Source organism: Drosophila grimshawi, unplaced genomic scaffold, assembly GCF_018153295.1.
Source record: "Drosophila grimshawi isolate 15287-2541.00 unplaced genomic scaffold, ASM1815329v1 contig_1377, whole genome shotgun sequence".
Taxonomy (NCBI): domain Eukaryota; kingdom Metazoa; phylum Arthropoda; class Insecta; order Diptera; family Drosophilidae; genus Drosophila; species Drosophila grimshawi.
This window is the reverse complement of record NW_025062900.1, coordinates 9319220-9346148: the sequence shown is the minus strand read 5'-3', so window position 1 is coordinate 9346148 and position 26929 is coordinate 9319220. Positions and strand designations below refer to the sequence as shown.

Sequence of the window (26929 nt, the reverse complement as noted above, 5' to 3'; positions counted from 1 at the left end):
CTTATTATGGCATTATGTCTGCCTCGGGATATGACTGGGCCTCATCTGTATGTGAATATGGTGTTGATTGTAGATAAAGCCGGGATGAAGTGCTCTTCATTGCGACCCTTATGTTGTTGATACTCAACACCACCGGATCAGCTGATTGTAATCAACGATTTGTCGCAGACACTGAAAATCTTGTGGGTACTTTCCAAAAATCGCTTAAGCACTTAAATGCTCAAGCCTATTAGAATTCCATGCCTTTAAAATTCGTGTTTCTAAAGATACTCCGATAAAAGTGCATTGCATTTTTAATATAATACAAATATATTTCAAACATTTTCTTTATGAGCCACATTTTATCTAGATCCATGCTAAGTACAACTTCTGCACAATATTGTAAATATTGTTTTCAGAAATCCTCTTTCAGTTGGACAGCAAAATCAATTATTTTGTACAATATTCTCGTCAGTCGGCAGGAGCACGTCAAATGCCACACTAATTACATAAACCGACATTCTTTTTTTATAACATAAGAAATCAATACATTGCCACATTGTCATTCAAATGTTGGTCAGATGAAATGCGTTATTTTATATATGTCACATCCACTGACAATAAAAATTCTGCACATATTGCTTTGTGAAATTTGTACCTGAACCAGGACCAGGACCAGGAACAGGACCCAGTTTAGCACTGTATCCTCATCAACACGCTGCCTTGTCAGCGACCATTGAGACTTCAAGTGTAAGACACGTCAGATCCACTCAATGACAATGCATTCCCTCTACCCTCTATCCAACGTCCACTACCCATCCATGGGGCATTCCACTTGCACGAGTGCGTAACACTTGTCCGTCACATCAAAAGCATCAAAAGTTTTGTCATGTGAATGAAAGTTTTGCACCTGCCTTTAATACAAAAAACATTGACATAAGTATTAATCCTAAATAGAAATTTCATCAGCAGGCAGCAGCAACAGCAACAACAATGACAGCAACATAGCTATGTATGACAATGACAGCAGCTCCAACTCGGACTTTGGACTCGCCATAGTGTGTGTGTAGTATGAAGGGCCTGACGGGAGCTGACATACTGTCAGACTGTCAGTTGATTGGCGCCTGACTGTGGGCGAGAGGTGTTTACTGCCATCAAAAAAAAAATATAAAAAAAATGTCAAATAAATATATATTCGTTTATATTTCGCATTATTCCTAGACAATGGATTTTATGATTAGAATTCCGATGGGCACGCTTCTCGTATCAACATTAATTTATTTTCTCTTGTTAAATTCAAGTACATTTAAGGTAAAAGAATAAACGAATGTTAACTATGGATATTTTAATTAAGTATCTTTACCTCTTATGATTTATTTATTTATTTTTTTTTTTAATTTCAGGGAAATCAAATTATGATTCTCAATATGACAAAAATAATTTTGAGCAAGCTTACAGAGTTTAAAATCTTGTCGTTTTGCTCAAAGCTCAATTTTTGCAAAAACCCTGCATAAAAAAATGATAAGTTAACTGCACATTTAATAGAGTCCACAGTGGCGAGTGACGCATTGTTCACATTTTAACCGGTCCACCCCTGGGCCGAGGTCACGGATGCCGTAGGTTCGATTCCGGGGTCCGGTTCAGTTCGAACTCATTTGTCGCAGGGAAATGCGATTGACAAACTGTCGGGCGGCACATTTTGTTGTTTTAATTTTAATTTTCATTTTGGCTGCTTCGCGGATGCAACACGCGACGCACAAAAAAAAAAAAATATGTCCAAATTAATTGATCAATTTAAAGGGAGATTTTTTTGTTATTTTTTGGCCGCGTCGGCGGCGGCGGTAACCGCCAGTGGCCATTGCCTGTCGGTGTCAAAAAGGACATGACCGAACATTTGGCAGAGCACAGCTACTCCCAATGAGTGAGTGAGAGATTGTATTATTGATTTTGCATAATAAAAATGTCACACACACACACACACACGGCTAGTGTGTGAGTTGGAAATACAACAACAATAAATTAATTAAGCCGATGAGACAGTTTAATGTCATTTAACAAAATATTGACGTGTCACTGACACTCACACACACACACACACACGCACACACATGAAATGAATGACGCCATTTTGTTTTTGGCTTTGACATCTGATGGGTGTTAAAATCAATTGACGAAATCAATTGGAATTGGCGGTCAGTTGGCTACGAGTAGAGTCCAAAGCGCTCGTTGATTGATTGACAGACGACATATTGGGGAGCCCTCCAAAGATTGATGGCTTCATCAGAGTGAGTGGTACAGAGAGAGAGAGAGAGAGAGAGAGACAGACGCAGAGTGAGTGAGAAACTAGCATTCATTTGTGGAGTCAACACTTGGCGGGGGCACCTATGCAGTATGCATTTCGCAGTCAAACTGCTCAAACTCGCACATAAATTCACATAATGAAATGTTAATTTTGACACGTCATTAATATATTTTGTCTACCTTCCTGACAACCATACCAACGTCCCCCCGGCACAGCCGACCGCAGCTGACCGTTCGTTCATTCAATTGACAGCGGCATCGACGATGTAATTAGTTTTGACGTTTCTCGTTGCACAAATTAATTTATTTGACATGTCAGACGACCATCGGATCTGCCATTGACAATTGGCCACTAGCCACTGCCCACAGCCGCCATTTGCCACAAAATCGCATGGTTTTTCAAATTTGACATTTATTGGAAGACCGATTAAACATATATACATTTAACTGTGTATATACAAATCTACTAACTGTCATTTTGTCAAATCCATATAAATGAAAGTATTCATAAAGTAATAAATACGTTTATCTCTTACAATCTGTAATATTATAATCCGGTATTTGAGTTTGCTGTGTACAGCAAAGAAACTCTCACATTTTTAAATGAAACTTGGCACATATCCGTTTTTATCCTTCGTTCAATCCTTACAAGGGAGGCAATCTATATTATGTGGCCGCCATGGGAAAAATCCGTCGAAAGATGAGATTTTAGTTGTGGAGTTTCTGATACTGTTCACAGCTTGTCGAAAAAAATAATATTTTCAAATCAAATTTGCTTAAAACATAATAATATTTCGCACTCCGGACTAATATTTTAAACGTCGGCAGATAAACACTGGTCTTCAATCTTCGGCGAGCCATGTTTTATTATTTCTTTTGTTTAAAAATACATTTTGGAGTTGTTGAAGTGGTTTAGCTGGCAAAATAAAGGTGTAGAAGATAATTAAGTGCTTCCACTTCTCAAGCATCGCAACTCTATTTGCTCTTTAATCAACGGTCACTTCCACTCAGTAATTTTCGACTCGCTTGTCTTTCTCTAGATTCTTTTACTCCTTACTTTATGTCTCGCTCCATTTAAGTATATCCATAGGGTGGTGGGGGATCAGCAGTTGACACTTTGCATCTTGTGCAATCACCAAATATTGTCAGAGGATGTCAACGTCGTTTTCCTCGTCGACGTTGCAGTCGGCGCCAGCGTCTGCGTCAACTTTGTATCGAAGTTTGCACACAATCAGTAAAATATTTTGGCCATCCTTCGGGGACGACCTCATTTCGCCTTTGTCGTTGGCAGTTGGACGACGCTTCGTCGCCTGCTCTGGGGCTCTTCAATGTTTTTCTTTAGCCATGCACATTTTTCCGTTTTTTAATCTTTTGCCTTTGCTTTTGCCATTGCCTTTCTTAGCCTTGCCCCTTTCTCGGTGCTCGAGTCTAGCTGAGGGCAAACTTTTTGGCGTTTCATCTGCAGCACATCAATTTTTGTTGCTGACGAGCAAAAGTTGCAATGGTCTTCGTCCAGGCAATGCCAAGCAACTCCCACACACTGCCCCTGCAGCACTCCGCTGCTTCCTGCTGTCCTATCTGAATGTTATTCTACTATTGGGTCGCTGGCTGTCCTTCCGGCTGTCTCCTGATTGACGGCGACTGACAAGTTTCTCTTCGACTGCGCATTGACTTTTCTTTCTTTGCAGTCGTTGCATTTTACGAGTATGTTCCAAGTTCTAAGTTGGCTCTGGCTCAGCAGCAGCAAGAAGAGCATTTCAGTAAATTTGTAATCCTTAAGTATATGGCAGGAAGCGTCAGCCGGCCTGATGTGTATGTGTATTGGTCCTGACTCTGTGAGCTTCTGTCGCTCCGTTGCATAACACTCTGCCAACCTTCCTCCCAGGCGACTTTTTGCAGCTCACCAGTTACCAGGCCCCCGCACAGCAGTCCAAGGACCTTATGCCTGTTAGTTGCTGGTCACTTTGTCAGTCCTTCAGTCAGTATGGCACGAAACTGTCCGAATTGAGACCAACAACAGGAACAAGAACAGCATCAGCAGCAACGACAGTCAACACAGACGAGAGTCCTTATTACTTCTTGGCGACAAACTTCTTTTCCCTGTTCTTTTTCTCCTTATATTACTACAAAGGATTTTGCGTGTTCCACTAACAAGTTGCAAGCCAATTTTTTTCATTTATTGACTGTTTCTCAAACAATTTCTGCTCTGCTTTAAAGCTGTATCTTCTGAATTAACATGACTTGTCCAAGAACTTCGGAATTTTCAAAGGTCAAAGGATCAAAAAAAAAACAAAAAACTTAAATTCCTAGATACTCTCAAAATCATTTCAGTGACAGACCTTTATGCATACACAATCAAAATATTCATAGATTCTCTTGTGTGCCTCCAATCCACCCGACGTTTATCAACTGCAAGTCCACATCAATCAATACGTATACGCAATGAAAAATACATTGAAGAATGCATCGAAAAGAATTTGTGGTTGAGAGAGACTGAGATAAGAGATAAAACAAAATTCGCTGGCTACTTTGTGTACCGGAAAGGGTCAGAGTTAGTTGCTTAAACTTTTCATCGGACAAAAACTCAAACTCAAACTCAAACTTCAACTCGGACGTGAATGTGGACTTGGACGTACAACATATAGCGCATCAGTCAAAAATTGTTCTTGCTTGTCATCAGAGACGTGCCACGTCCGCGCGTCCCACCCTCCCCGGCAAAAAAGGAAGCAGTTAGAAAAAGATGAGGAAATGTTGCCAAGCAAAGAAGAAACTTTGATGCTAACCACAAGCTGGGCAGTTGAGAAAGCAAGTGATTAGAAACTGGAATACTCTAACTTTGGCGAAATAATCAATTCAATATTTTTAATAATAAAAGTAGAAATTGTGGAATATCATTTTTAGAAATATTTTTGAGGGAAATATAATAAAAGTATATAATTAAAAAAATAAACGTTTGATGTAAAATACATTTCACATGAGTTTAAAATTATATATTTAAGACTCAAGGTTCTGGGTTTCATTACTTCGCAGTTTCGCACTTCTATCAGCATTGAAACAACCTTAAGGTTAGGGTACACCGCACAAACCATATATGGCCAGCACATAGGATGTCCATATGTGAAGTTTCTGCTTCGCTTCCTAGTGGACGCCGCATTGATGAGGGCCACGTCAATAAAATTGAGAGGGCGAGACTGTTGGGAGTTCGAAGCGAGATGGAAGCTCGACATGAAACAAAATGTCTAACTAAGAAGTATAAAAGAAATGCGCCACGTCAGACTAATCCTTACGCCATCATATTACAGCATCGTCGGGACGACTGCTTTGCCAGAGCCAAGAAAACTTGTGAATATTGTGCAGGGGCGCCTCCAGGCTCCATCTTCGTACCGACATGCTCTTGCAACCCCTACCCAAATGTCATGGAAGCCATCAATCGTTTTGTTGAAATGTGCAATAAAAGAAAAGTCATGAAAACTTTCTGCGCTGCTCGCAGATTTCTCGAGTCGGGGTCGGCATCGGGCATTCGGTCTCGGGGTTGGATGGCGGTTTGTGTTGGTGTGGGTCAGGTCTGGGTTTTGCCGTTAGTTGCCTAATGCCAGCGACAACATGGCACGGCTGTGACTTCACATCCGCAGCCGCATCCGCATCCGCATCCTGCGCTCGCCTGTCCAAACGTTCGTCTGCCCATCATTTTCCTGCATTTGACAGCGTCTTGGCGACATTTGACGATTGACGAGGACGTCGAAGACGTTGTTGTTGCCTCATCTGCAACTCAGTCAGACTCTCTCTCTCTCTCTCTCTCTCTCGTTGTTATTGTGTTCGTTGCTCCGACTGCTGCTTCTGCTGCTGCTGGTCGTAATGGCCAAGACGCTGTCAGGATAGCAACCCACTCCTAACTGGCTATTGCTACACAGTTAAAAAATTGTGAGCTGTAATTCAATTTCATCTGATGAAAATGATTAAATGAATATCAAATATTAATATCTCACTGAATGGCAGTAATCTGAACTTGATTTTTCATTTTATTCTACAACAATTCAAACAAATATAAAAGTTCTAATAAACAAAAAATTGTAACTGATTTCTCACTCAAAATATTTCATTAAGTTTTATTTAATCATTAATATGTATTTAGTTTCAGGCCAGTTATGAACTGCATGATTTTAAGCTATTTTGGAATATCTAAATTGAAAAAATGGATTATTTCTCAATCTTTACAAGTTCGAAATTTAGTTATGAATAAATATTTGAATGTATTTAAAAATATATTTGAATGCCACACTCGAGGTTAATTTTGAGAAGTGTGATTTTTCTCCGTTTTGATCCTTTTGATGATGTTTTGCCACCCAAAAATGTCTCGGGTCAAACTGTCGTTCGCACGTTGAATTGCGGTTCGCCTGGGAATGGGGCAAGTGCAAACTGGGCTTGTGCATTGGATTTGCGCCTGACGGCGACTTGACTGCTGTCTGGGTAGGGGATGGGAGGGGTGGGAAGGTTGGTCGCTGGCGTCTTAGTGTCAGCATAAGCGTCCGAGTGCATGACTACGGCGCGTTTTCTCTCTCTCTCTCTCGCTATCTATCTTGCTTGCTCTATCTCTCTCTCTATTGCTCACTCTGTCACTCTTGGTGGTAACTGCAGGCGACAAGTGCAGCGTGTTTTCCTCTGCTCCCTTTGGGGCCACGTCGCCCGGTTCGACTCAGTCAGCTCGGCTCGCTCTATCAATCCGCACACAGCACATTGAACGACAGCATCAGGATTTTTGCAATTTGAGAAGTTGCTACGTGACATTTCAATAATTTTTGAAAGTTTCTTCATCCATCCCCTCCCCCTTCACCCGCTACCACCACACCGTAACCTTTTCCTGCTTATTTTCGACTGTTGATTCTTTTTTTTATATTATTTTGCGCCATCTCGTCTTCTTTATTTTATATATTTTTATAGTGTATTTTGCGCTGCGTCCTTGGACGAAAATCGAAGCGAGGCAGGCAGGATGTGCATGTGGTTTGGTCCTGGGCATGGGTTGGGATCTCGGATTGGACTGTCGGGCATCGGGGCGGCACCGGAACTAGGAATTTTATATTCTGCAATTTTCGTGACAACGTCATTTTGTCCACGACATTCTGCCTGATGCGTCCTCGTCTTCGTCCTCGATTTCTTCTGCATCGTCGTCTTCGTCCAGCCTCTGCTCCTACCCCCCGATCCATGCCTTATGTAAGAAATTTGTTGTGTGCATTAGGAACTTTGACGCTTCACTGGTTAGCTGTCAGTGGGCTGGTTGACTTGGGTATTGGGCGGTTGGGCGGTGTTGTGAATCTGATGGTTTGCCTCCTTTTGACGTTTGAATTTTGATGCTCCGACAGTTTATTCGATTGTTTTTCTCGCTTTTACTCTGCAAAATTACGGAAGTGCAGCATCCAACCCATACCATTGACCGCCCCATCTGGTCCTGGCTCTTGCTTGGGCGCTGTCTGCTTATGTAAGGAGAGAAAATTGCTGGCACAAATGGCGCCCAGCCTGCTGTCCTGATGCTAGCTTTCGTCCTGCTTCTGGCCATGGCTCTGGCTCTGACTGCGCCATGCTGTCCGGCAATCTTCATTAGAATTTATTTTTATTGTTTTGCGGAACTTTCAACTTTTACAACTTTATCAATATATGAATATAGATGCGCATAGCCGCTTCCATAGAAGCCTTTAATTATGAAAATGCTCCTGACGATGCCGATGACAAGCACTACGGCCAGCAATGACGACAATTTCCTTTTCTATTACGTACCTTTTAATGTTAAAAAGGATTCAACATTAAAGTTTATATGGTTTATATTGTAAGAATTTCATTTTTATTATTATATTTGGAATATATTATTTATAATCATTTTTAAACTATCTGTAATTAGTTGAAAGTATTTTTCGTTGAGCTTTTGATTTGCATTATCAAAAATACATGAAACAAACTTCAAGTCGAATGCAAAATCAATTGCAAAACAATACAAAAGAATAAATATAAAAAATACGTAATCGATATGTAGGACTATCGATTCGCCCTTAATATTTTTTTACACTTCTCCACTTGACAACTGCATGACTTGACAAAAGTCAAATGAAAAATTCATTCATCGAGTTGACACAGTTCGAACTTGAGTCAAATTCCAACAAAGCTCTGTAAAATTGAATTGAAAATTCGAATTTTCATCATGTTTATGAAGAAAGCAGATCGCATTGCAATTTACCAAGTGCTCTTCCATTCGGGAGTAATGTTTGCAGAGCGCTCACCTCAGATGATGCACACGGACAAGGAGCTGAAGCACCTGACCAACTTGCAGGTAACCAAGACGATGAAATCACTCAAGTCGAGTGGTTACGTCACGGAGCAGACGGCCTGGCGCCACCATTACTGGTGTTTGAACAACGAGGGCATCGAGTTTCTCCGGGCGTACCTCCACCAGCCGGCAGAGGCGATGCCCATCACTCTGCAGCGACGCACTGTCCCAGTTCGCATGCCGCGCACCTCCGACGATCCTCGCTTCCGGGATGGTCCACGTGATGGCAAGGAGCGCGATGATCGCTCCACCTACCGTCGCTCTAACCCACCAACCGGCAGGGAGCTCGATAAGACAGGCAATGTGGGAGCAGGCAGTGCCAATATGGAGTTCCGTGGCGGTTTCGGACGAGGCAAAAAGGATTACTGAGGATGCCTTTATTGGAAGACTTCTTCGCTTAATCCTTCTATAGTTTGAATGTTGTGTTTGATTGTCTGAGTTAACTCAATAAAGCACTTAATTACTTATCCATCTAAAATTCTTTAAATAAATCCAGTAGAAGAAACGAATTTGGAAGATGTAGCTGTAATTTTAGGGGAATTAATACGAATTAAGCATTTATTTATGCCAGTGGACCTTTGGTTAGTGTTAAACCACATGACGCCTGTTCAACTTGTGAGGCCAACACCTTCATACTAGATGTTGCAACAACTAACTCGGGTAAGAGAAGAATTTGCATTTGAATTGTGTACAAGTGTTTGGAGGCGATTGCGGGTTACGGCCTCGCAGGCACAGATCAGCGCCACACGCTGCCAACAAGTGTTCCCACCACGAATTGGGTAGTTGGATAGTTGGAAAGTGGAGTTGGAGTTGGAGTCGGGCAGTCGGGCATCGGGCATCAGGCATCGGTATTTGTGAGTCGTGGTCGCTGTGTTGAGGTCTTTTGCATATCGCGACATGGTCGTGTCTTTTGTCGCCGTCTTCGCTGCTGGGCGACAAATAGACTTGTTTGCCCAATTCCCAGCTGCTAATGATGCATTTTCGATGACATTTCGTGCGCATGCAAATTTTCTGTTTGCTCCAGAGCCGCCAAGCGCAACATATTACCAAGGAATGGGCTGCTAAATGGGTAGGGTAATAGTGGGGGTATGGAGTGCATAATCACAGCCATCAGTAACGTGGCGTGCGACATTTATGACGCGCTCCTCCGCTATATAAGCTCAGAACGCGACAGCGTAACATAATACGGCTCATCATCTCCAGCATCGCTGTTAACCTCATCAGTTGCAGCCTCCGCGCTGAGATTGTTACCATCAGTTTTGTGCTGGTAGCGAGACCCAGACCGGGACCGAGACCGAGACCGAGACCGGGACTCAGACCCGCTTTCCCGCCGGCCCATAATCATGCTCATCAACCTCGTTCTCGACGCGGTTGTTCTTGACGACGCAACAGCATCATCATCCAAGGCATCAGATTCAGCGACGGCACACAACATATCACATCATCACTGGGAATGCATTTTGCATCGCTTCATGTCACTTCGGTTTTCGCTGCATTCCTTGCCTTTGCCACACGTTGCCTCCTTTCGCGTGTGTTGCTGGCAGCATTTGCCTCCGTTGACTTCAAGGCCTCAGGAATTATTATTTGCATGCAAGTTAAGGATTTGCCAAATGAGAAGTGACTCATGTACACGTAATTTAGATAATTTCATTGCAATTTTTGCATACGAGTATAACAAAGGATTTAAGGATAGAAAAATATAGCTGGGCACTCAACTGATAAACTATCAATTGTGGCTGATCTACAAAAAAAAATGTAATATTGCATTTAGTCATGGAAATGAAAATGAGTTATTTAAATTGTAATACGCCATGAAGACTGCTTAAATGTAGCGGGATTACAAAAGAGTGCTATAAACTTCAATTAAATTAAACAGACGAAGGCTCAAGTCAAGTGAGCTCGACTAGGAGATACCCTGAACTCAGTTGTTAAATACATTATATTTAATATTTATGTAGACAGAAAATGCTTCCTTCTGCCTGTTACATACTTCTGCACAAAGCCATTATACTCTTTTTACTCAGTTTTAATGGGTATACAGAGTATACAAAATTTAATATGTGTACACATATGCATATGTATGTATATATATGAGTGCGTATGTGTATCATTTTGCCGCAACATTTTGCATATTTAAACAAAAGAAGACAAAGATTCTAAAATAAGCGCTTAAATGACTTCCCTCTTCATGGAGGGAGTGCTCGCAGTGAGATTTCACAGCCCAATTTGTCAGGCGTTGACAAAGACGCTTTGTTGGCTCTTTCGGTTTCGGGTCTGGCTCTGGATGGCGAGAATTGTGCCTAGGCAAAGCGAAGAAGGCAAGTGAAAAACATTTCCGGATGAGTAACTCATCAGTCAGCGCGCCAAGAGCTGTTGACACCACTTTGGGGGCCAGCGTCATGAGAAGATGCAAAAGTTGCAAAGTGATTTTCAGCTGCTGCTGCTGCTGCTGTTGCTGCTGCAGCGTTTAGTCTGCTTCTGCTTCTGCTGCTGCTTCTTCCGCTGGTGTTGTTGTGGTGCAACAAGTGCGCAGTAAATCATGGCACACAGCAGGATGGGGGACTGTTGCGGAGAGTAGCGGCATGTTGGGAGCATTGCAATTCAACGCGTGATTGAAAACTGATGGCGTGTTGGCGGCGCATTCGAAATGCATTGGCATTAAATAAACAGAAATTGCGCATTTCTCACGCGGAAATGTCTCGCAGTTGTCGACAGACAGACAGACAGCCAGATAGTCAGACACAAAATACAGATACTCTACTTGGATGCAGATGCATCTGCAGTGCTGTCGCCAGTCGCTCACAACTCACAACAGTTCACAGCTCTCAACTCTCGACTCGCAGTTGGAGCCATTTTCCATTCCATTTCCAATTCCATTGGCAATGCCTGCGGCACCCACTTAATTTGCCAGCTTTCTACAACGGCCGGATGCAGATGCAGAGCCAGCTAGCTATTCGCTGGCTTGGGGTTGGATGCAACTATTCACATCACTTGGCCCTGACACAGTGTATCTGTTTGCAATTAAATGTCAACCATCCCGTGCATAACGGCACTGCTAGGCGACAGCCTGCCAAATTCCATAACATTGTACAAAATATTATCTAGCACATCTTGCCAGCGATGTCACTGATATGCCAATGTCAAAAATCGGAGGCTTAAATGTGTCGCAATGATTATAAGAAAATGACATTTTAATAGAGAGAAATTCGATCTGACTTGTAAGCTATATACAAATAAACAATATTAATATATAATGAATTAATATACGAAATATTTTAATTATTCGCATCGGGCAGAAAAATTAACATTTCAATGCAAATATTAATGTTCAAAATCTATTGCAAATATACATGTATATGTTTGTATATAGAGTGTCATCAATTTGAATACAATTTAAACACTCACATATTGTATACGTAACTTAATATAAATATATATATTATATAAATATTAAATCATTAATCAGTACTTATTTTGCAAGCTTGGCCTTAGCCTCACAATTTATATATTCTTTACCTTTGGCGAAATATTAACAGAGAATCTAATAATCGTATGTTGAAAAAAGTTATCAAGAGAGACAAGAAAGAATATATAACTTCTGGCCACCAAATATCGAGTGCTTCAGGAGGATAATAATTTGTATCCTCGTCAGTTAACATAATACTGCATAAGTAATATGAAGTCGGCCTTTTTTATTTTGAACAATTTTTGCATATCTTTGCAGCGAAGAAGTGCTTCATATTGACTTACCTGCTAATTGGTTGAACTGCTAAGCTCTCGAGTGGTGAATCGAGTGAATCTCACAGCTGTCATTGAACTGCTGGTTGCTGGTTTATTGCAATTCAAACAATTACCATAAATGACGATAAATGGCCCAAGTTTAATCAGAGCTGAGCCGGAGACGCAGAAGCGCAGTAGCTAAATGGCCAACTGCAGTTGTGTGTATTGCCAAGGCTAAGACGCAGGCGCAACTTCCTTTTGCCTGCTTCACAATGTCAGTTGGCGGACTTAATCGCTTGGTAGGTAGAGGGTGGAAGGGGCAAGATTTTTAGTGCGGCGTGTCAAACGTCAACCTACTGCGGGCTGAGACCTGAGAGCTGAGCATGCTAACCAGGCAACAAGGCAACGAGGCAGCCAGGCAAGGAGAGACTTTGACTTTCCCAAGCGATGCCAGAGGCAACGGCACCCATTTGCCATGAAATATAACCTCAATCAACATTCGCTCATTACCCAGCCAAGCAGCGAGCAAGCGAGCGAGCAACGGGCGTCAGAGGAGTCCAGATGACATTTTATTTATGAATACCAAATTGTAAATTATTAACATGTTTCACGCAAGTTATGGCCGGGCCGAGTGCGAGCTCTGACAGCGAATGTCCATGTCCCACGTTCACGTCCAAGTCCAATTGCAACGAATACTGCAGTCAGACAGAGACAAAAACAGAGACAGGGATAGAGACAGGGACAGAGGGAAGATAGAGAGAAGCAACTGGCGATGGATCGGTCGCTGACTGGTCGGCGAGTCCATTGGACAATCTCCATCTGGTCGACGGAGCTGCCTGCATTTGCTCAATGCAAAAATTTTCGCGTGCCAAATGAAAAGTTAATGGCCCGCTTGGACATACAAATGAGGTTATTAGCGCTTGATTATGGCGGCCATTTAGAAATGCCATACCATTGGGCATGTACATACTAGTCCCAGGAAACGACATCAATCGAGTCGAGCTACCAAAATGAAAAATGCAAACGACACCACCGAAAGGGGCAAAATTAAATGTTAGCTTGTTAGTGCCAGAAACTGATAGTTATAGCTATCAAACGGGACTATTCAACTAATAATTAATTATAAGTAAAATTGCGGAACCGCAAAGTGTATTACTGAATTACTGATGGCCATGTCAAAGTTGGCCGCAAAGACATTTATTTCTAAACAATTTGGATATTTAATATGTCTTTATTCAAAAGTGAACTTGCCGTGTTCCAAATCCAAATCCATGACGCAGTTGAAGTGCCCAAATCCACTTAAATACATACATACATTGATATAATTTATACTTGTTTTCTCTGAAACTGATTAACTGTACAATATTTTTACATAATTACAATGCCACTTTCTTTTCCTTTTTCTTTTAAATCACAAAACTTGTTCTTTTTTGTCTCTTTCGTCTATATACGTAAGTTTTGTATATGCTAATAAATTAACACTAAACTAAGATTCAAAAGATCAAAATCTTCAACACTTGAATACGTATGCGAATACGTACGAGAATCGTATGTGTAAGTAGACAAACATATATATCATTGCTTGAAACACACAAATCAAAGCGCTGTGAAATCTCGGACACTTCCTGATGCAACAGATCCAACAGAGCGAGAGGCTCTGTGGCACATGGCTCGTGGCTCATGGTTCGTGTGTCCGGGCTTTTGGCGACTGGGCAGCATCGCTGCGTCGTTAGGGACGTTTCAATAATTTACCTGAAAAATTACATGCAGCCAGGTGACGAATGAAAGCAGCCACCGCTGCGGACAGCAGTAAAAGTTGCCAAGTGAAAATTTGCAACTGATTGCGATTTGGTCAAATGGACAAACGGATAACTGGACGGATTGGACGGACTGGACGGGTCAGACAGGCTGCGAGGAGGCGACTTGACTGTGACCATCGTCAATTTATCTTTCTCATATTTGTGCAGATAAACACGAAAAATAGACGGACTGCAAACAAATCATGCGACCGACTGCATAAATCACACAACACATTTGACACTTTTGGGATGCCACTGCGGCCACCAGCACCACCACAACTTGCCCCCTACGTCTACCCTTGCCTTGTGTCAACGCCATTCACATTGCCATCTCAAATCGAGACGAGCAACGCTGGACGAACATTATATTTTTCAGTTAAGCAAATGCAGTTCTCGTCGTGGACAAGTATTGAAATGAACGACAGACTCCGTCTAAAGTTGTGTTTGTGTCTTGTGTGTTGTTTGTTGACCGAGGTCAACGCTGATTGTCTGTGAAATTGTCGCCAGTTCCTTTGTTAAAATGCTTTGACCTTAGAATGGTTTGGCAGCAATTGTTATTTAGCAGATTTATGTATTTCGATATACAACATTTGATAAGCCCATAAGTATTTACAAAAATATTACTCTCATGTTCATTTTTTTCACGAGAATTCAAAAGTCTCTTTGTGATTTGTTTGATAATAATGTTTTATATTTGGCTTTTATTTAACTTTCTGGACTATCATTAACATCGGATAAGAAATACCCAAGTAATAGTCGAGCTTATTTATATAAATCTATCTTCTTGTTATTGTTAAATTTATACAATTAATGATTCATTATAATTTCACCATACTGTAATAATCCGATGTCTTGCTAATCTAGTGCAGAGAATGTCAGTTAAGACATGCCAGCGATAACTTTTTTGTGGATTCTGTTGTGTTTTCAATTTTTTGTAGCTTAATGAGGCTAAGGAGTTAGGGATTGTCCCGTGGCGCAGCAGAGAATTGGGGAGAGACGGGCAAAACGCTTCCACATGCCACCCATAAAGTCGAGTCTTGGTCGCAGTGCCCAGTTCCCACTGGCTGGCTGCTACCAGCCTGTGGCCTGGCTGCCTGTGCTGCCCCAGCAACTCTACCGCTCGACACGAAGTTGATTACACTGATGGCGTTGCCGTGTAGCTGTCAGCATCGTTGCCTGTTGATGACGATGATGAGCTCGAGGACGCGGACGCGGACGCTGCTTCCTCTGCTTCGGTGCAGTTGCTCAGCGCCTCAGTTGCTGGCGGTGGTGGCGACGGCGTCGGCTGCTCACTGTAGTTGCCGTATCTGTTTGTTGTCAAAGCCCCAGCATCTGCCCCTGCGTCCTACCCCGTGGCTTGGAGGTCCAGAGGTTGGTTGCCCGCTAGAGAGCCGTCGCCCGTCTCAACCGACTCTCGCTGGCTGTGTAATAAATCTGTCAGTAGGTGATTTTTATGGCCCCGCTCGACACTCACCGCTGCTCGCTGTTTGCTGCTGCTGCTGCTGCTCGCTGCTGCTGTTTATAATCAAATAATAAATGCCCTCCAAGCTCTACCAACTCGTCCAGCCATCCAGATCCCCGTCTAAAACCAGGTCTGACCCGGTCTGCGTTGGCGTTAGCGTTGGCCAGCACTGCCATGTCAGCTCATGGATTTATTGTCGTTATCCGAGTCGGGGCGAATTGTTTATCATAATGTAGACACATATTTTAGTGAGTATTTAAGTAAACAATAAACATTCACTTGATTGAGCAAAGCAGCAAGAACTGTGCTGTGCAAATGATTACGATGTAGGCCCAGTGTCGAAAAGACTTAGCATAAATGCTTTTTTGTGTTTACATATTTACATCCCAAAGCCATAAGCGGCTTAACTCTCGAACTAATGTTTAAATTATTTACTACTTATTCGTCTGCTTATTACTTAAACAAATCAAACACAATACTCAAACTATAGAAGGATTAAGGGAAAGAGTCAGTCATCCTTTCTGCCTCGTCCGAAACTGCCACGGAACTCCATATTGGCACTGCCTGCTCCCACATTGCCTGTCTTATCGAGCTCCCTGCCGGTTGGTGGGTTAGAGCGACGGTAGGTGGAGCGATCATCGCGCTCCTTGCCATCACGTGGACCATCCCGGAAGCGAGGATCGTCGGAGGTGCGCGGCATGCGAACTGGCACAGTGCGTCGCTGCAGAGTGATGGGCATCGCCTCTGCCGGCTGGTGGAGGTACGCCCGGAGAAACTCGATGCCCTCGTTGTTCAAACACCAGTAATGGTGGCGCCAGGCCGTCTGCTCCGTGACGTAACCACTCGACTTGAGTGATTTCATCGTCTTGGTTACCTGCAAGTTGGTCAGGTGCTTCAGCTCCTTGTCCGTGTGCATCATCTGAGGTGAGCGCTCTGCAAACATTACTCCCGAATGGAAGAGCACTTGGTAAATTGCAATGCGATCAGCTTTCTTCATAAACATGATGAAAATTCGAAATTTGTATTAAATTTCATAGAGCTTTGTTGGAATTTGGCTCAAGTTAGAGCTTTCTCAACTCGATGAATAAAGTTCTCGTTTGACTTTTGTCTAGTGATGCAATTGCCTCGTGGAGAAGTGTTGGAAACGTTTTAACTTGAAGAAACGATTAATTTAAATAGGCGATACCTGCTTGTATCGATAACAAATGTTTCTTAAGCCACAACTACAAAATATATCAAAATTGCATAGCTAAGTAACTATTTGTTGATTAATTTTAAATAAAGACTGACATGTGGCACAATGTAGAGACATATACATTGGCAAGAAAATATGAATGAATATGTAAGTGTGTCTCGAAAATCCACATGTGTGTTCCCCGCATAAGAAACTCTGCAATCGTCCGTGTCCAAATTGGCCAAAAACATGTCAAAGCAACAACTTTGTTAAGTGCAAGTGCCGAATGAGCCCCCCATAAGCAGGTGCATACATACACACACATATATATACATACACATATACATGCGTATCTTTGCCATCATCCGATGTTGTCACTTGCAACGCGCTGCTGCAAATTGTCACCGTGTCTGTCACAACAAGCCCAGCCAAAGAGCACCGACGGACAGCATCGAAGGAATGTCTCATATCTTTCGGCAGAGTGCCGCCGGCTACTACAAACTGCCAGTGTTGTCATTGTTATTGTTGCCGCTGCTGTTGTTGTTGCTATCGCTTTAGTCTCGTCGCTGCTTTGATTGAGTGACGGACGGTGCGATGTTTGCCAAGTCGACAGCCAACATATCAGACATTAGATCACCTATGCACACGATGAGCCCGTAACGCTCCACATGCCAATTGGGCTCTCGCCGAGTGCAGGCAGGTTCAGGCATTAAATAGCTTCCTCATTCCGAATTGCGAACAACACAAGAAAGTGACAAGTGTGAATTAAAGTGCAACTATGTATAAAATTAATGCATTGCTGCAAACATTATTATATTTTTGTAACTATATCTTCAGTATATATATATACAAAACAGAAGTACTGCCAACATTTTGTAACATAAAAAAAACGCCAATTTTCACATAATGCTTTTGACATAGTTAGAAGATAAAGATATCTAATCAGGCTCTGATTAATGTTCCCAATACTTTAATTATATTATATCATTTTTTATTTACGAAACGAACGTAAGAGATTTCGATACGATGTATAGTTGTTTTCTTATTTTCAAATGAATAATTTTGAAAAATTTGGTTATAATGTGAAAATCACATAGGACGTAAATACAATATCAGAAGATGCAAATACAGATGTATATATTTTACATATGCAATGCGTCATCGTCCAAAGCCTAAAATAAAACATAATTTCATAAATGCGCTCAACATTTAGCGCACTGAGGGCCAAAACAATATTTATGGCCGACACAAACACAACAGCCACAAACTAACTGACTAAGTGACCGAATGACTGACTGACGAACTGGCTTTTGATTTCAGGCAAAACAACAACGAAATAAATTATCAGCTGAAGCGTTTCGTCTACCTCGTCAGTCTGGCGTGTGAATGAATGTCATATTCTTGGATGGAAATGACGAACTGCTGACAGGTGGCAACGTCTAATTGGGCTTCTTAATTTTTTGACACGCGGATTGCCAGCGTATAAAGTGATTTACAGGCGCCGCGACACACTCCTGCCCCGTCTCGCCCTGTCTCGCCCATCCTCGCATTTGGTGAATGCTGACCAAAAAGACACAGACAATTGCCTGGCTGCAGAAGAAATTCCGCAGAATTGCCACATTTCTTCAACTTGGTCTTCATCGTCGTCGTCGTCGTCGTTGCTGCCTTGCTGTCATGTTGACAATCCGCGATTGCCGCTGGCAGCGGGACAGCCGGTTGCAATGTATGGTGTCAGGGGAGGGAGGTGGACAGGGCATCTTTGCAATTGGCAGAGGCGGCCAAGCAATCGGACAACCACACGTTCATCATCATAATCATCATAATTCCCTGCCAAAGCAAAAAGTAAAAATGAGAAAATTCTGTCACCATGAGGCATGCCACTTTTGCATAGACACAGTGGAATGCAATCAAATTTGCATGCTGATTGATCGGTCATTGAGATAGTACAAAACGACTGAGCAAGTCTGATTAGGTGCAATCACAGCATGTTTGATTTTCAATTTTAATGTATTTGGTATGCAGGATGTAAATGCATTGAGATTATGCAAAGAGCGCTTCAGTCGATAAGAATATCAGCTAATCCACATCAATAATTATAATAATACTAATATTAATAATAACAATATTCTGTAACACGAGGCAAAATTTTAATTTTTACTTATCTCTTTAAAAAAGCTAATCTGATTTTTAAGACGATATGAGGAATAAATCCTTTGCACTCTTTAAATGAAGTATATTTTTGATTAAAAGAAATAAATAAAAATGTATTTTAGTCAGCTCAATTGTAAAGATTTCCGTATTGGAAGCCAAACAGAGTATTGTTTGGTAATAATAATAAAAATGTCAACAAAAAACATGATAATCTTGATATGGATATGCATAACGAATAATATTTATTTTATCGACTGCAAACCAAATTGAGACATGAAAACACTTTTCATTGAGTACCACTGTGCACACTACGCCCAACGCTTTACTTTTGACAGCCGTGCGGCTGATTGAGAGAGGCAGAGACAGAGAAGAGAGAAAGAGAGAGAGAGAGAGAGAGAGGAGAACCCGCAGCATCATCTCATTCAAAACATAGCAAAAGACAGCGAAGACGACGTTGAGGCTGATGTTGATGTTGATGCTGATGCTGACGCCGACGCTGAAGCTTGTCACTTGTCAGTTGTTTGTCATCTGACATACATGTGAGTGATATATAAACACACACAGTCGGTTGGCTATGCGACTCGACTTGACTTGGCCATGTCGACGTCCACATTCATATCCACATTCACAGCAGCACTGGGGGTATTATCCATCCACATTCATGTTCACATGCAGGCACTTAGGCTAAATTCTCGCGTACTTAGCGGCATGTACTTTCTGCACCAAATACGAGATGATACACACACACAACCACACACACATACAATATGCATTTCGGCATGCTGCTTGTTTTTGTCAGCAAAATTTATTGCTTCATTTGTTTCGCAAAATCCACATTCACATCCAAAACTCGCACGAATCGCCGCCTCGGCCACAGCAGTCATACAACATGAGCGAAGGCCTTTTTTTTCTTCATTTCTTTTTTTTTTTTTTGCGGAACGAGAAACAGTTAAAAGGCCAAATTGTGTGGGGGGGAGGGAAGCGGCCACAGTGCTTACAGTTTAGTTTTTCAAATTTTTCAGATGTCAGTGATATATCATCGGGCAAATGGCTACAGCAGCGCGTACAGCAGCGCCACAGTGCTGCGTATGAAAATAAAATTGGATAACTAGCCATCAGCTCGGATCAAGAGGCATTTCCGCTCAACTTCCTTTCAAGTGCGACTAACATCTATCAATCAGCTTGTCATATGTGCTTAATTTATGCCTGAAACATTCTTTTTCTTTTTATTTCTCATCAATTTTATTACAGCTCAATATAATTGTGTGTCTTTTCATCATAACGTAGAATGAGATATCTTCTATTTGGCTAGCAAGAAAATAATATTATTATAGATAAATTGAAATAAAGTAATAGTTAAGATTTTGAGTGGAAGAATTCTCATTTCGTAAAATTCCTTATAGATTTCTACAACAACAAGAATTGTTAGCTTACAAATTTTGGCAAAAATATATGAATCTCAAGTATAAATTGGTATAAATTATAAATAGACCTTAGAGACAAGGTCTATCTACTGGATATACGCTCAGATCGATGCATTTTGGCTTTCGGCTAACACACATTGTTGGGACTAAATTATAAGCCCAAAGTTGGCTCGAAGCACGTGTCTGAGCCATCTGTTTCGTGGTTTACGCCGTATACACATATGTATTTCTATATGTATCTATGTATGTGTGTATTCATGTCAAAATGTATGTTTGACATCGCTTATTACGTCCATTGAGTGACGGTCGAATGCACAACGTCACGTAATTTTTGATTGACGAAACAAGCGCACAAAGCAAAGTCGAAACGCAAAGTTCGTTCTGACGAGACGCCTGAGCGACAAAACGTCTACGAAACGTGGCTAAAACAAAGCGTCGAAAACTTTTGCCAAATGCATTTGCACCGAACTGGAGCCTTTCGTTTGTACATGCGTGGCGGTTGTCCTCCATGTTGCGTTTGTAAATATGTTTGTTTGTGTGTGTGTGTGTGTGTATCTAATATATATAAAGCCATACAAGTTATTTAATCTCATCTGTCTATCAATCTGTCCGTCAATTTGCCAGTCAGTCACTCAGTCAGCCAGCCAACCACCCAGTCAATCAGCTAGTGCAGTTTCGTTTTGTTCGTGTGCTTCAGAAACACCTAAAGTTGTAACAGTGTATGTCCATCTACAACACACACACACACACACATACTTAACACAATGTGCTGAAGGAGTGTTCACTACTACTATACTGCGATGGCTGTCCATCATTTTGTCTGCTCTATAAATTTTCTATTTTAAATTGACAGCGCCTCGTCCAAAACTGAAACTAAACGGAACCGAGGCACTCAAGCTCAGGTCCTTGCTGCTTGCAAAATGGAACTTTGAATTGAATGGATTGAGTGACTGTCTAAGTGACTGACTGACGTACAGACGTTCAGACGGGCAGATGGACGGACGGACGGACGGACAAACTGGCATCCTGTCTGGGCAAATGAGCGAACGGGTCGAAGCAGTTGACAGATTGACGTCTACTCCCTCTCCCCCAGCAAACCCCAACCCCAAAATTCTATTTAGCGTTGAACTTGAGTTGCAAACGGATTTTCAATTGGCATGTTGCATTAAATTATACTCAAGGACGAGCTCAGCTTACATGGCGTATTGAATTTAGTTATGGCTTGATTGTTATACTTAGTTTTAGTTGAGCTCTTGGTTTAGAAGAAGGCAAAGGAATGAATATCCTGTGATTGATTTCTCTTAAACTGTCCTATATTATAAAGATATTTAGTTTTAGTAGCACACTGCTTATATATTTTATGAAATAAAATTAATGGCTTGATTGTTGTCCTCAATTTAAGTTTAGACTTTGTTTTATGAGAAGCCGATGGAGAAATATATAGGAAACTGTCTTAAATTATTATGGTATTTAGATTTAGTATCTTCCTTTTTATATGGTTTGTGGAATGAAATCGATCATTAAATTGAACCACCTTTGAGTTACGACAAGTAAAAATAATTAAACCGTTTTCACTGTGCAGCAACCAATGCTGAACTGGGGCCTTCAACTTACCTTCAAATTGGCGAACAACTTGTGACTGTGTTTGTTTGAAAACATGGTCAACTGACACTTGTCCTGCAATAAGTGTGCCCCGTACTTTTATAAGAGCTGTAATTATTTGGTCAACTTGATGCTGGTAACCCCTAAAGCACACACACACACACAGAACACAAGACAGTTTATTGCCCATCAGTTTTGCAAAGGCGAGTCCTACTCAAAATTTATGCAAGACAACAACAACAGCAAAGAAAGAGCTGAAATTGCCTATTTACTTTAAAAATTATTTTCACTTGACTGAAAAATCATTATCCACAAGGTAACACAGACCGTTTGTTCAACAACAACGCTCCGATGGTGGCCACAGGGAAGGCAGTAAAGTCCAGGCCCCCTCGTCCCACGTCCCTTGCCCGATGCACGATGTCCGATGTCCGATGTCCGTCAACTGATGGCATGACTGGACATGCGTTCGTTCAGCTTATCCTATCCTCTTGCCCCACTTTCCCACTCTTCCTCCTACTCCTCAACAACTTTCGCCCTGTGTTGATTGTATGGACGCTGGGCACTTTTGTAAGGATGGGTGGGCTGGGCACATTATGTGTGTATGAAAGGATAGAAACCTGTCTCTGACAAGTCATCGTCAGCTGTCAACTTATTCTTTTGAAGTGTATTTAGTTGTGTTGTTGTCGTTGCTGTTGTTGTGGTTGTTGTTGTTGTTGTTGTTGCTGAACTGGGTGGTTGGGCGTCCATTCGTTTGGTCATTCATTTCAGACCCACCCAAATGACTGAAAGATTGAATGAAGCGTACGTCGCTAAGTTCGTCAGTTTGTCAACTTAGGTTCATTTTCTCTTCTTTGACTCTGTGCGTCAGTAGTTGGACTGATGCTGTTGACACTGGCATATATAATATAAAGTAACGGTACAGTTAGTGTCCAGCACTGGACAAAATGTCAACCGTGTCCAATAAGCGCAGACAAAGCCACACACACCCACATACGCAATCAGTATGTGTAGGATGACATCTCTCCATTGTTGAAATAAAAATATATATCAAAATATTTTAAAGTATTTCGAAATAGTTTAAGAAATCCCATTCAATAAAAATAAAGATTTGTGATGCGTTTTAAGCATACACATGGAGTACAGTTCGTTCCTTAAACATGTTTAAAGGCAAAAGAATTGGGCGGGTAAATCATTAACCTATATACATATAGGGTACATATAGGGTGAATATTGAAGAATGGAAGTTTTCAATTGATATTGGTGTACATGAGGTTAATGGCTTTTCAGGCGCTTTTGCAATTCGTTAGCCTCGCAACTAAAATCAACATTTCAATTAACAGGAATTTGATGCAATTTTTAGTGGAAAACTCAGCAGCAATATCAGCACCAAAAGCAAGTCAAATTTCTATTTAATTTGCGGCAGGCGAGGCCAACGAATAGGACGAAGTTCGTCAAACCAAAACTCAAAAGTGACGAACTCTGTCCGGGCAGCGGCGACCCCTCTCATCAGACAAGAACAACAAGAATTATTTGAAAACAGAGTGGAGAAGGGACACACAAGCCAAGAGGCCAAAAAGGAGGCGGCTGCCGGTTGGGGACGAACTAAAAGTAGAAGCAGAAGATGGACAAATGAAAAGCATAAGGAAAAAAGACAATATTGGACAAGTTTTCACACACATGCCACAGAAATTGAGAAAGAGGTAGAGCAAGAGATGGGACTGGAGAGCGAGCAGCGGGTTGAAGGAGGTGCAGGGCATAAGCCGTGGGCAACGGCCAGAGTAAAGAAACATCCTGACGAGATGTAAAGCGACAGCAGAGCAGCAAAGGCAACAGCCGTTTCGTTTGACTTGAGATTGAGTTGATGACGAAAAAGATGACAAGTTGAAAATTTTTCTAATGAAGGACCTTTTGTCGCACAAGGGACACCCACAGAAACGGACAGAAAAACACACACACACACAGACAGGGAGACATGCAAACCGATGGGCAGACATGCGCTTACACTTGTATAATAAATATATATATATATATATATAAGGCAGGAGCAATATGAAAGAACTCAACCTACTAACCGAAGCTGAACTACTCTTAGCATGGCCATCTAATAAGAAGTAAAGCCGAGTGGAAAACTTTAAATTGATTAATTTATGGAATCAGATGTTGAAGGTTATCAAGAAATTGATTCAGTCTTACGTACTTCCTTTCGAATTAATTAAACAATATCTTTACCCGTTTGCTGATTTGTTCAAGTCTAAAGATAATCTGACAGGGTCCTGGTTTTTCAGATTTTTTTTCATTCAAAGCTTGCATCAAAACTTATCTGAAGAGTAAAGGAAAAAATGAAGTGTTCTTGCTGTTGTTGGCGTCGGTGTCTCGACTTTGAAGCATGAGAAATTACAAAGTTACTCGCCTCCAGTTGTCAATCCGTTGAAGGATCTTTGTTATCTGCTCCAATGCACATGCGGGTGGCTGTCGAACGGGGGGAGCGGACTGGGGTATTATGACCAAGACGTTTGCCCCGGCGAAGATGTTGTGGAAGATGATGTCCCTGAGTGGATAGATAAAGGATTTGTGATAAATGAAAAGCAAGTGGCGTATAAAAGCAAAAACGTAGAGAAAAGAAAAATATGTGTGTCGCTCGTCCGAATGACGAGACTGACAGACTAATGGACTGACTGACAGACCAACAGGTCGTTCTGCCATATTGGCGGCCCAACATTGTTATCCTGTCGTCATCTCGGCTGACATCTTCGTCAACGGCAGATGTACACGTAGTTCCTGCTCCTCCTGCTACCATTTTTGTAGTTCACTTCTAGGCGAGTGCATCAGCATCAGCACAGCTGGGGGTTAGTTTGACCAGCGATTATGTTGAATATGATATATATTTTACACATAGGTAGGTAAGTTGAGCAAAGCATATCTCTTAGATATAACCTATTCGGAAAGAATAACCAAATTGTATTTTTTTTCGTAGACTTACAGTCGATTCTTTGCTATTTCTACAGAATGTGGGAGATGAGTTCAAATAAATTGCAAAAATAAATTGAAAATATGAAATATCGAAGGTTGGCATCGTATTGCCTTTGCCCATAAAATGTTAACGAATGATTTATCCTTCCGCTTGTATATCTGTGTGTCTGTGTGTGTGTGATTGGCGATTTGTACGTTGCTTGTCAGCGTTGTCCATTGTCAATTCGTTTGTTGTCACATGCGTGTCCTGCGGGGTTGTTTCATCATCTTCTTCGTCTCCAGTAGCAGCATCAGCATCAGCATCAGATACAGCACTGCCATCAACATCTGAGCAAAGAAAAATGAGCTGCACAGCTTTCTGGTTTGATTGAAGGTTGTGATATTTGACAGATTCGATTGAAAATCCTTTGGGCAAGCAAGCAAGCAGGCAGGCAAGCACAAGGCGAACTCGTTACTCGACTCGATTCGATTGAGTGACAGACTGACCGGCCAACTGACAGCCAATCCGACCGTACACCAAACTCGGACAGCCCCAGACTGGACCGTTGCGGACCCATCAACTCGATGGGTGTTGCAGATTGTGACAGCGGCAAAAGGGTAAATATAGCTGAAGTGGGTGGGCAGATACTCTCTGGAAATAAATTGAAAGTGCTGTGAACGAAAATTGACGAGCTGCCATTGTAGGCGATGGCGAGGAGTGAAGAGTTGAGTGAAGAGTTGAAGGTTTATATACTATTGAGGGATCCTTCCGTTACAGTTTGTCTGATTGACTGAAAGGTGATTGAACTTATTTGCATAAAATAGCCAAACGTAGACCGGTACCCCTCTAGTTTTTCATTGTCAGTTTGGACTTTAATTTTTGGCAATGCAATCGAAAATCGACAAGAGATGGAGTTGAGTCTATGTTATTGGAATGAGTCTGGGATCTGGTGAGTGCCAGACAATTGCGTCTTGCGGTTTGACAAAAATACAGAAAAAGACATTTCGCAAAAGACAAATGCAATGTTCGATTGGTGGAGGGGTGGAGAGGTGGAGCGGTGTAGGGGTGGGGCATAACACATCTGTTTCGTACAAATTCATTCATTCAATTGTTCCCAGCCAGACAGGAAGACATGAAAGAGGCGCCGCTGGTTTGGGAGCGACACTCAATTCCGTCAACAGAAAAGTTCAATCAGAAATTAAGAAAACAGCCGCAGCGAAAAATTGTCGATAGGCAAGACGCGAAAAACTTTGCACCCTGCAATGCCAATGGCAAATGGTAAATGAAAAGAAAATGGCATTAGACAATGAAAGAACTCAAGGAAAAGCAAACTCCTGAGCTGGATGGCTGGGGGGGGGGCCCGGAACATTTCATCGCGTGTCGAAGACGCATTTGAAGGCTCGACGACACTTCAGACACTTCCGCAGCCTACGACAACGTCGCATGATTGCCTGAAGTTGGGGTAAATCAGTATTGGCGAAGACATGAAAATACAGTTTTCAATGATGCAGATTAAAATCTTTAAATTGTTCAAATAATGAATTAGCTTAGCTTTCGCGTGTAATTTTCATATTGCGAGGTAAAAAGTATGTGTATAAGATAGAACTTTAATCGCTTTGTACTCCACTTAAATAAAGATCTTTGTGTGAATTTCTAGCTCATTTGTATAACTCGCTTTTTGCACTAATTATTTTGTAACTGTTCTCAAAGTTTTCAAGTCCGGTTTGAAGGCTTAGTCTTTTTTGGATCCTATGAAATATTATGCAATTCATTCTGCAGCTGAACAGACTCGTGTGTTGATTGAAAAAATAAACGATGTGCGCATAAATTTTGCGACTGGCAAATGCCACAAATTCAATTTACGATTAACAATCCATTTTGTATCGAACGATCGCAGGTTGACTCTTGGCCCCATTCGTTAGGCTCTGGGACTGTGGGGCCCAGCCCAGTTCAGCCCCAGTGGAACCCACTAAGCAACACACAACACCCGCCACACACACACACACACACACACACACACACTTTGCAATAGCATTTGAGCGGATTCACTTACA

At 41.7% G+C, this 26929-nt stretch overlaps 2 protein-coding genes across 2 annotated transcripts; one reads left to right on the top strand and one right to left on the bottom strand.

The window, feature by feature from the left end:
- The first annotated feature begins 8452 nt into the window (after nucleotides 1–8452).
- LOC6562391 (40S ribosomal protein S10b) lies at nucleotides 8453–9064 on the top strand. Its single transcript, XM_001988629.2, has one exon. It carries the CDS (start codon nucleotides 8468–8470, stop codon nucleotides 8960–8962), a length of 495 nt encoding a protein of 164 aa, XP_001988665.1. The 5' UTR covers nucleotides 8453–8467; the 3' UTR covers nucleotides 8963–9064.
- A 6935-nt stretch (nucleotides 9065–15999) lies between these two features.
- On the bottom strand, nucleotides 16000–16607 carry LOC6562749 (40S ribosomal protein S10). The gene has a single exon (XM_001988630.3). It carries the CDS (start codon nucleotides 16575–16577, stop codon nucleotides 16083–16085), a length of 495 nt encoding a protein of 164 aa, XP_001988666.1. The 5' UTR covers nucleotides 16578–16607; the 3' UTR covers nucleotides 16000–16082.
- Between the last annotated feature and the right edge of the window lie 10322 nt (nucleotides 16608–26929).

Excerpts from the sequence above, each read along its gene's own strand:
- LOC6562749 (XM_001988630.3), bottom strand. The coding sequence starts at position 16,577 with ATGTTTATGAAGAAAGCTGATCGCATTGCAATTTACCAAGTGCTCTTC.
- LOC6562391 (XM_001988629.2), top strand. The coding sequence starts at position 8,468 with ATGTTTATGAAGAAAGCAGATCGCATTGCAATTTACCAAGTGCTCTTC.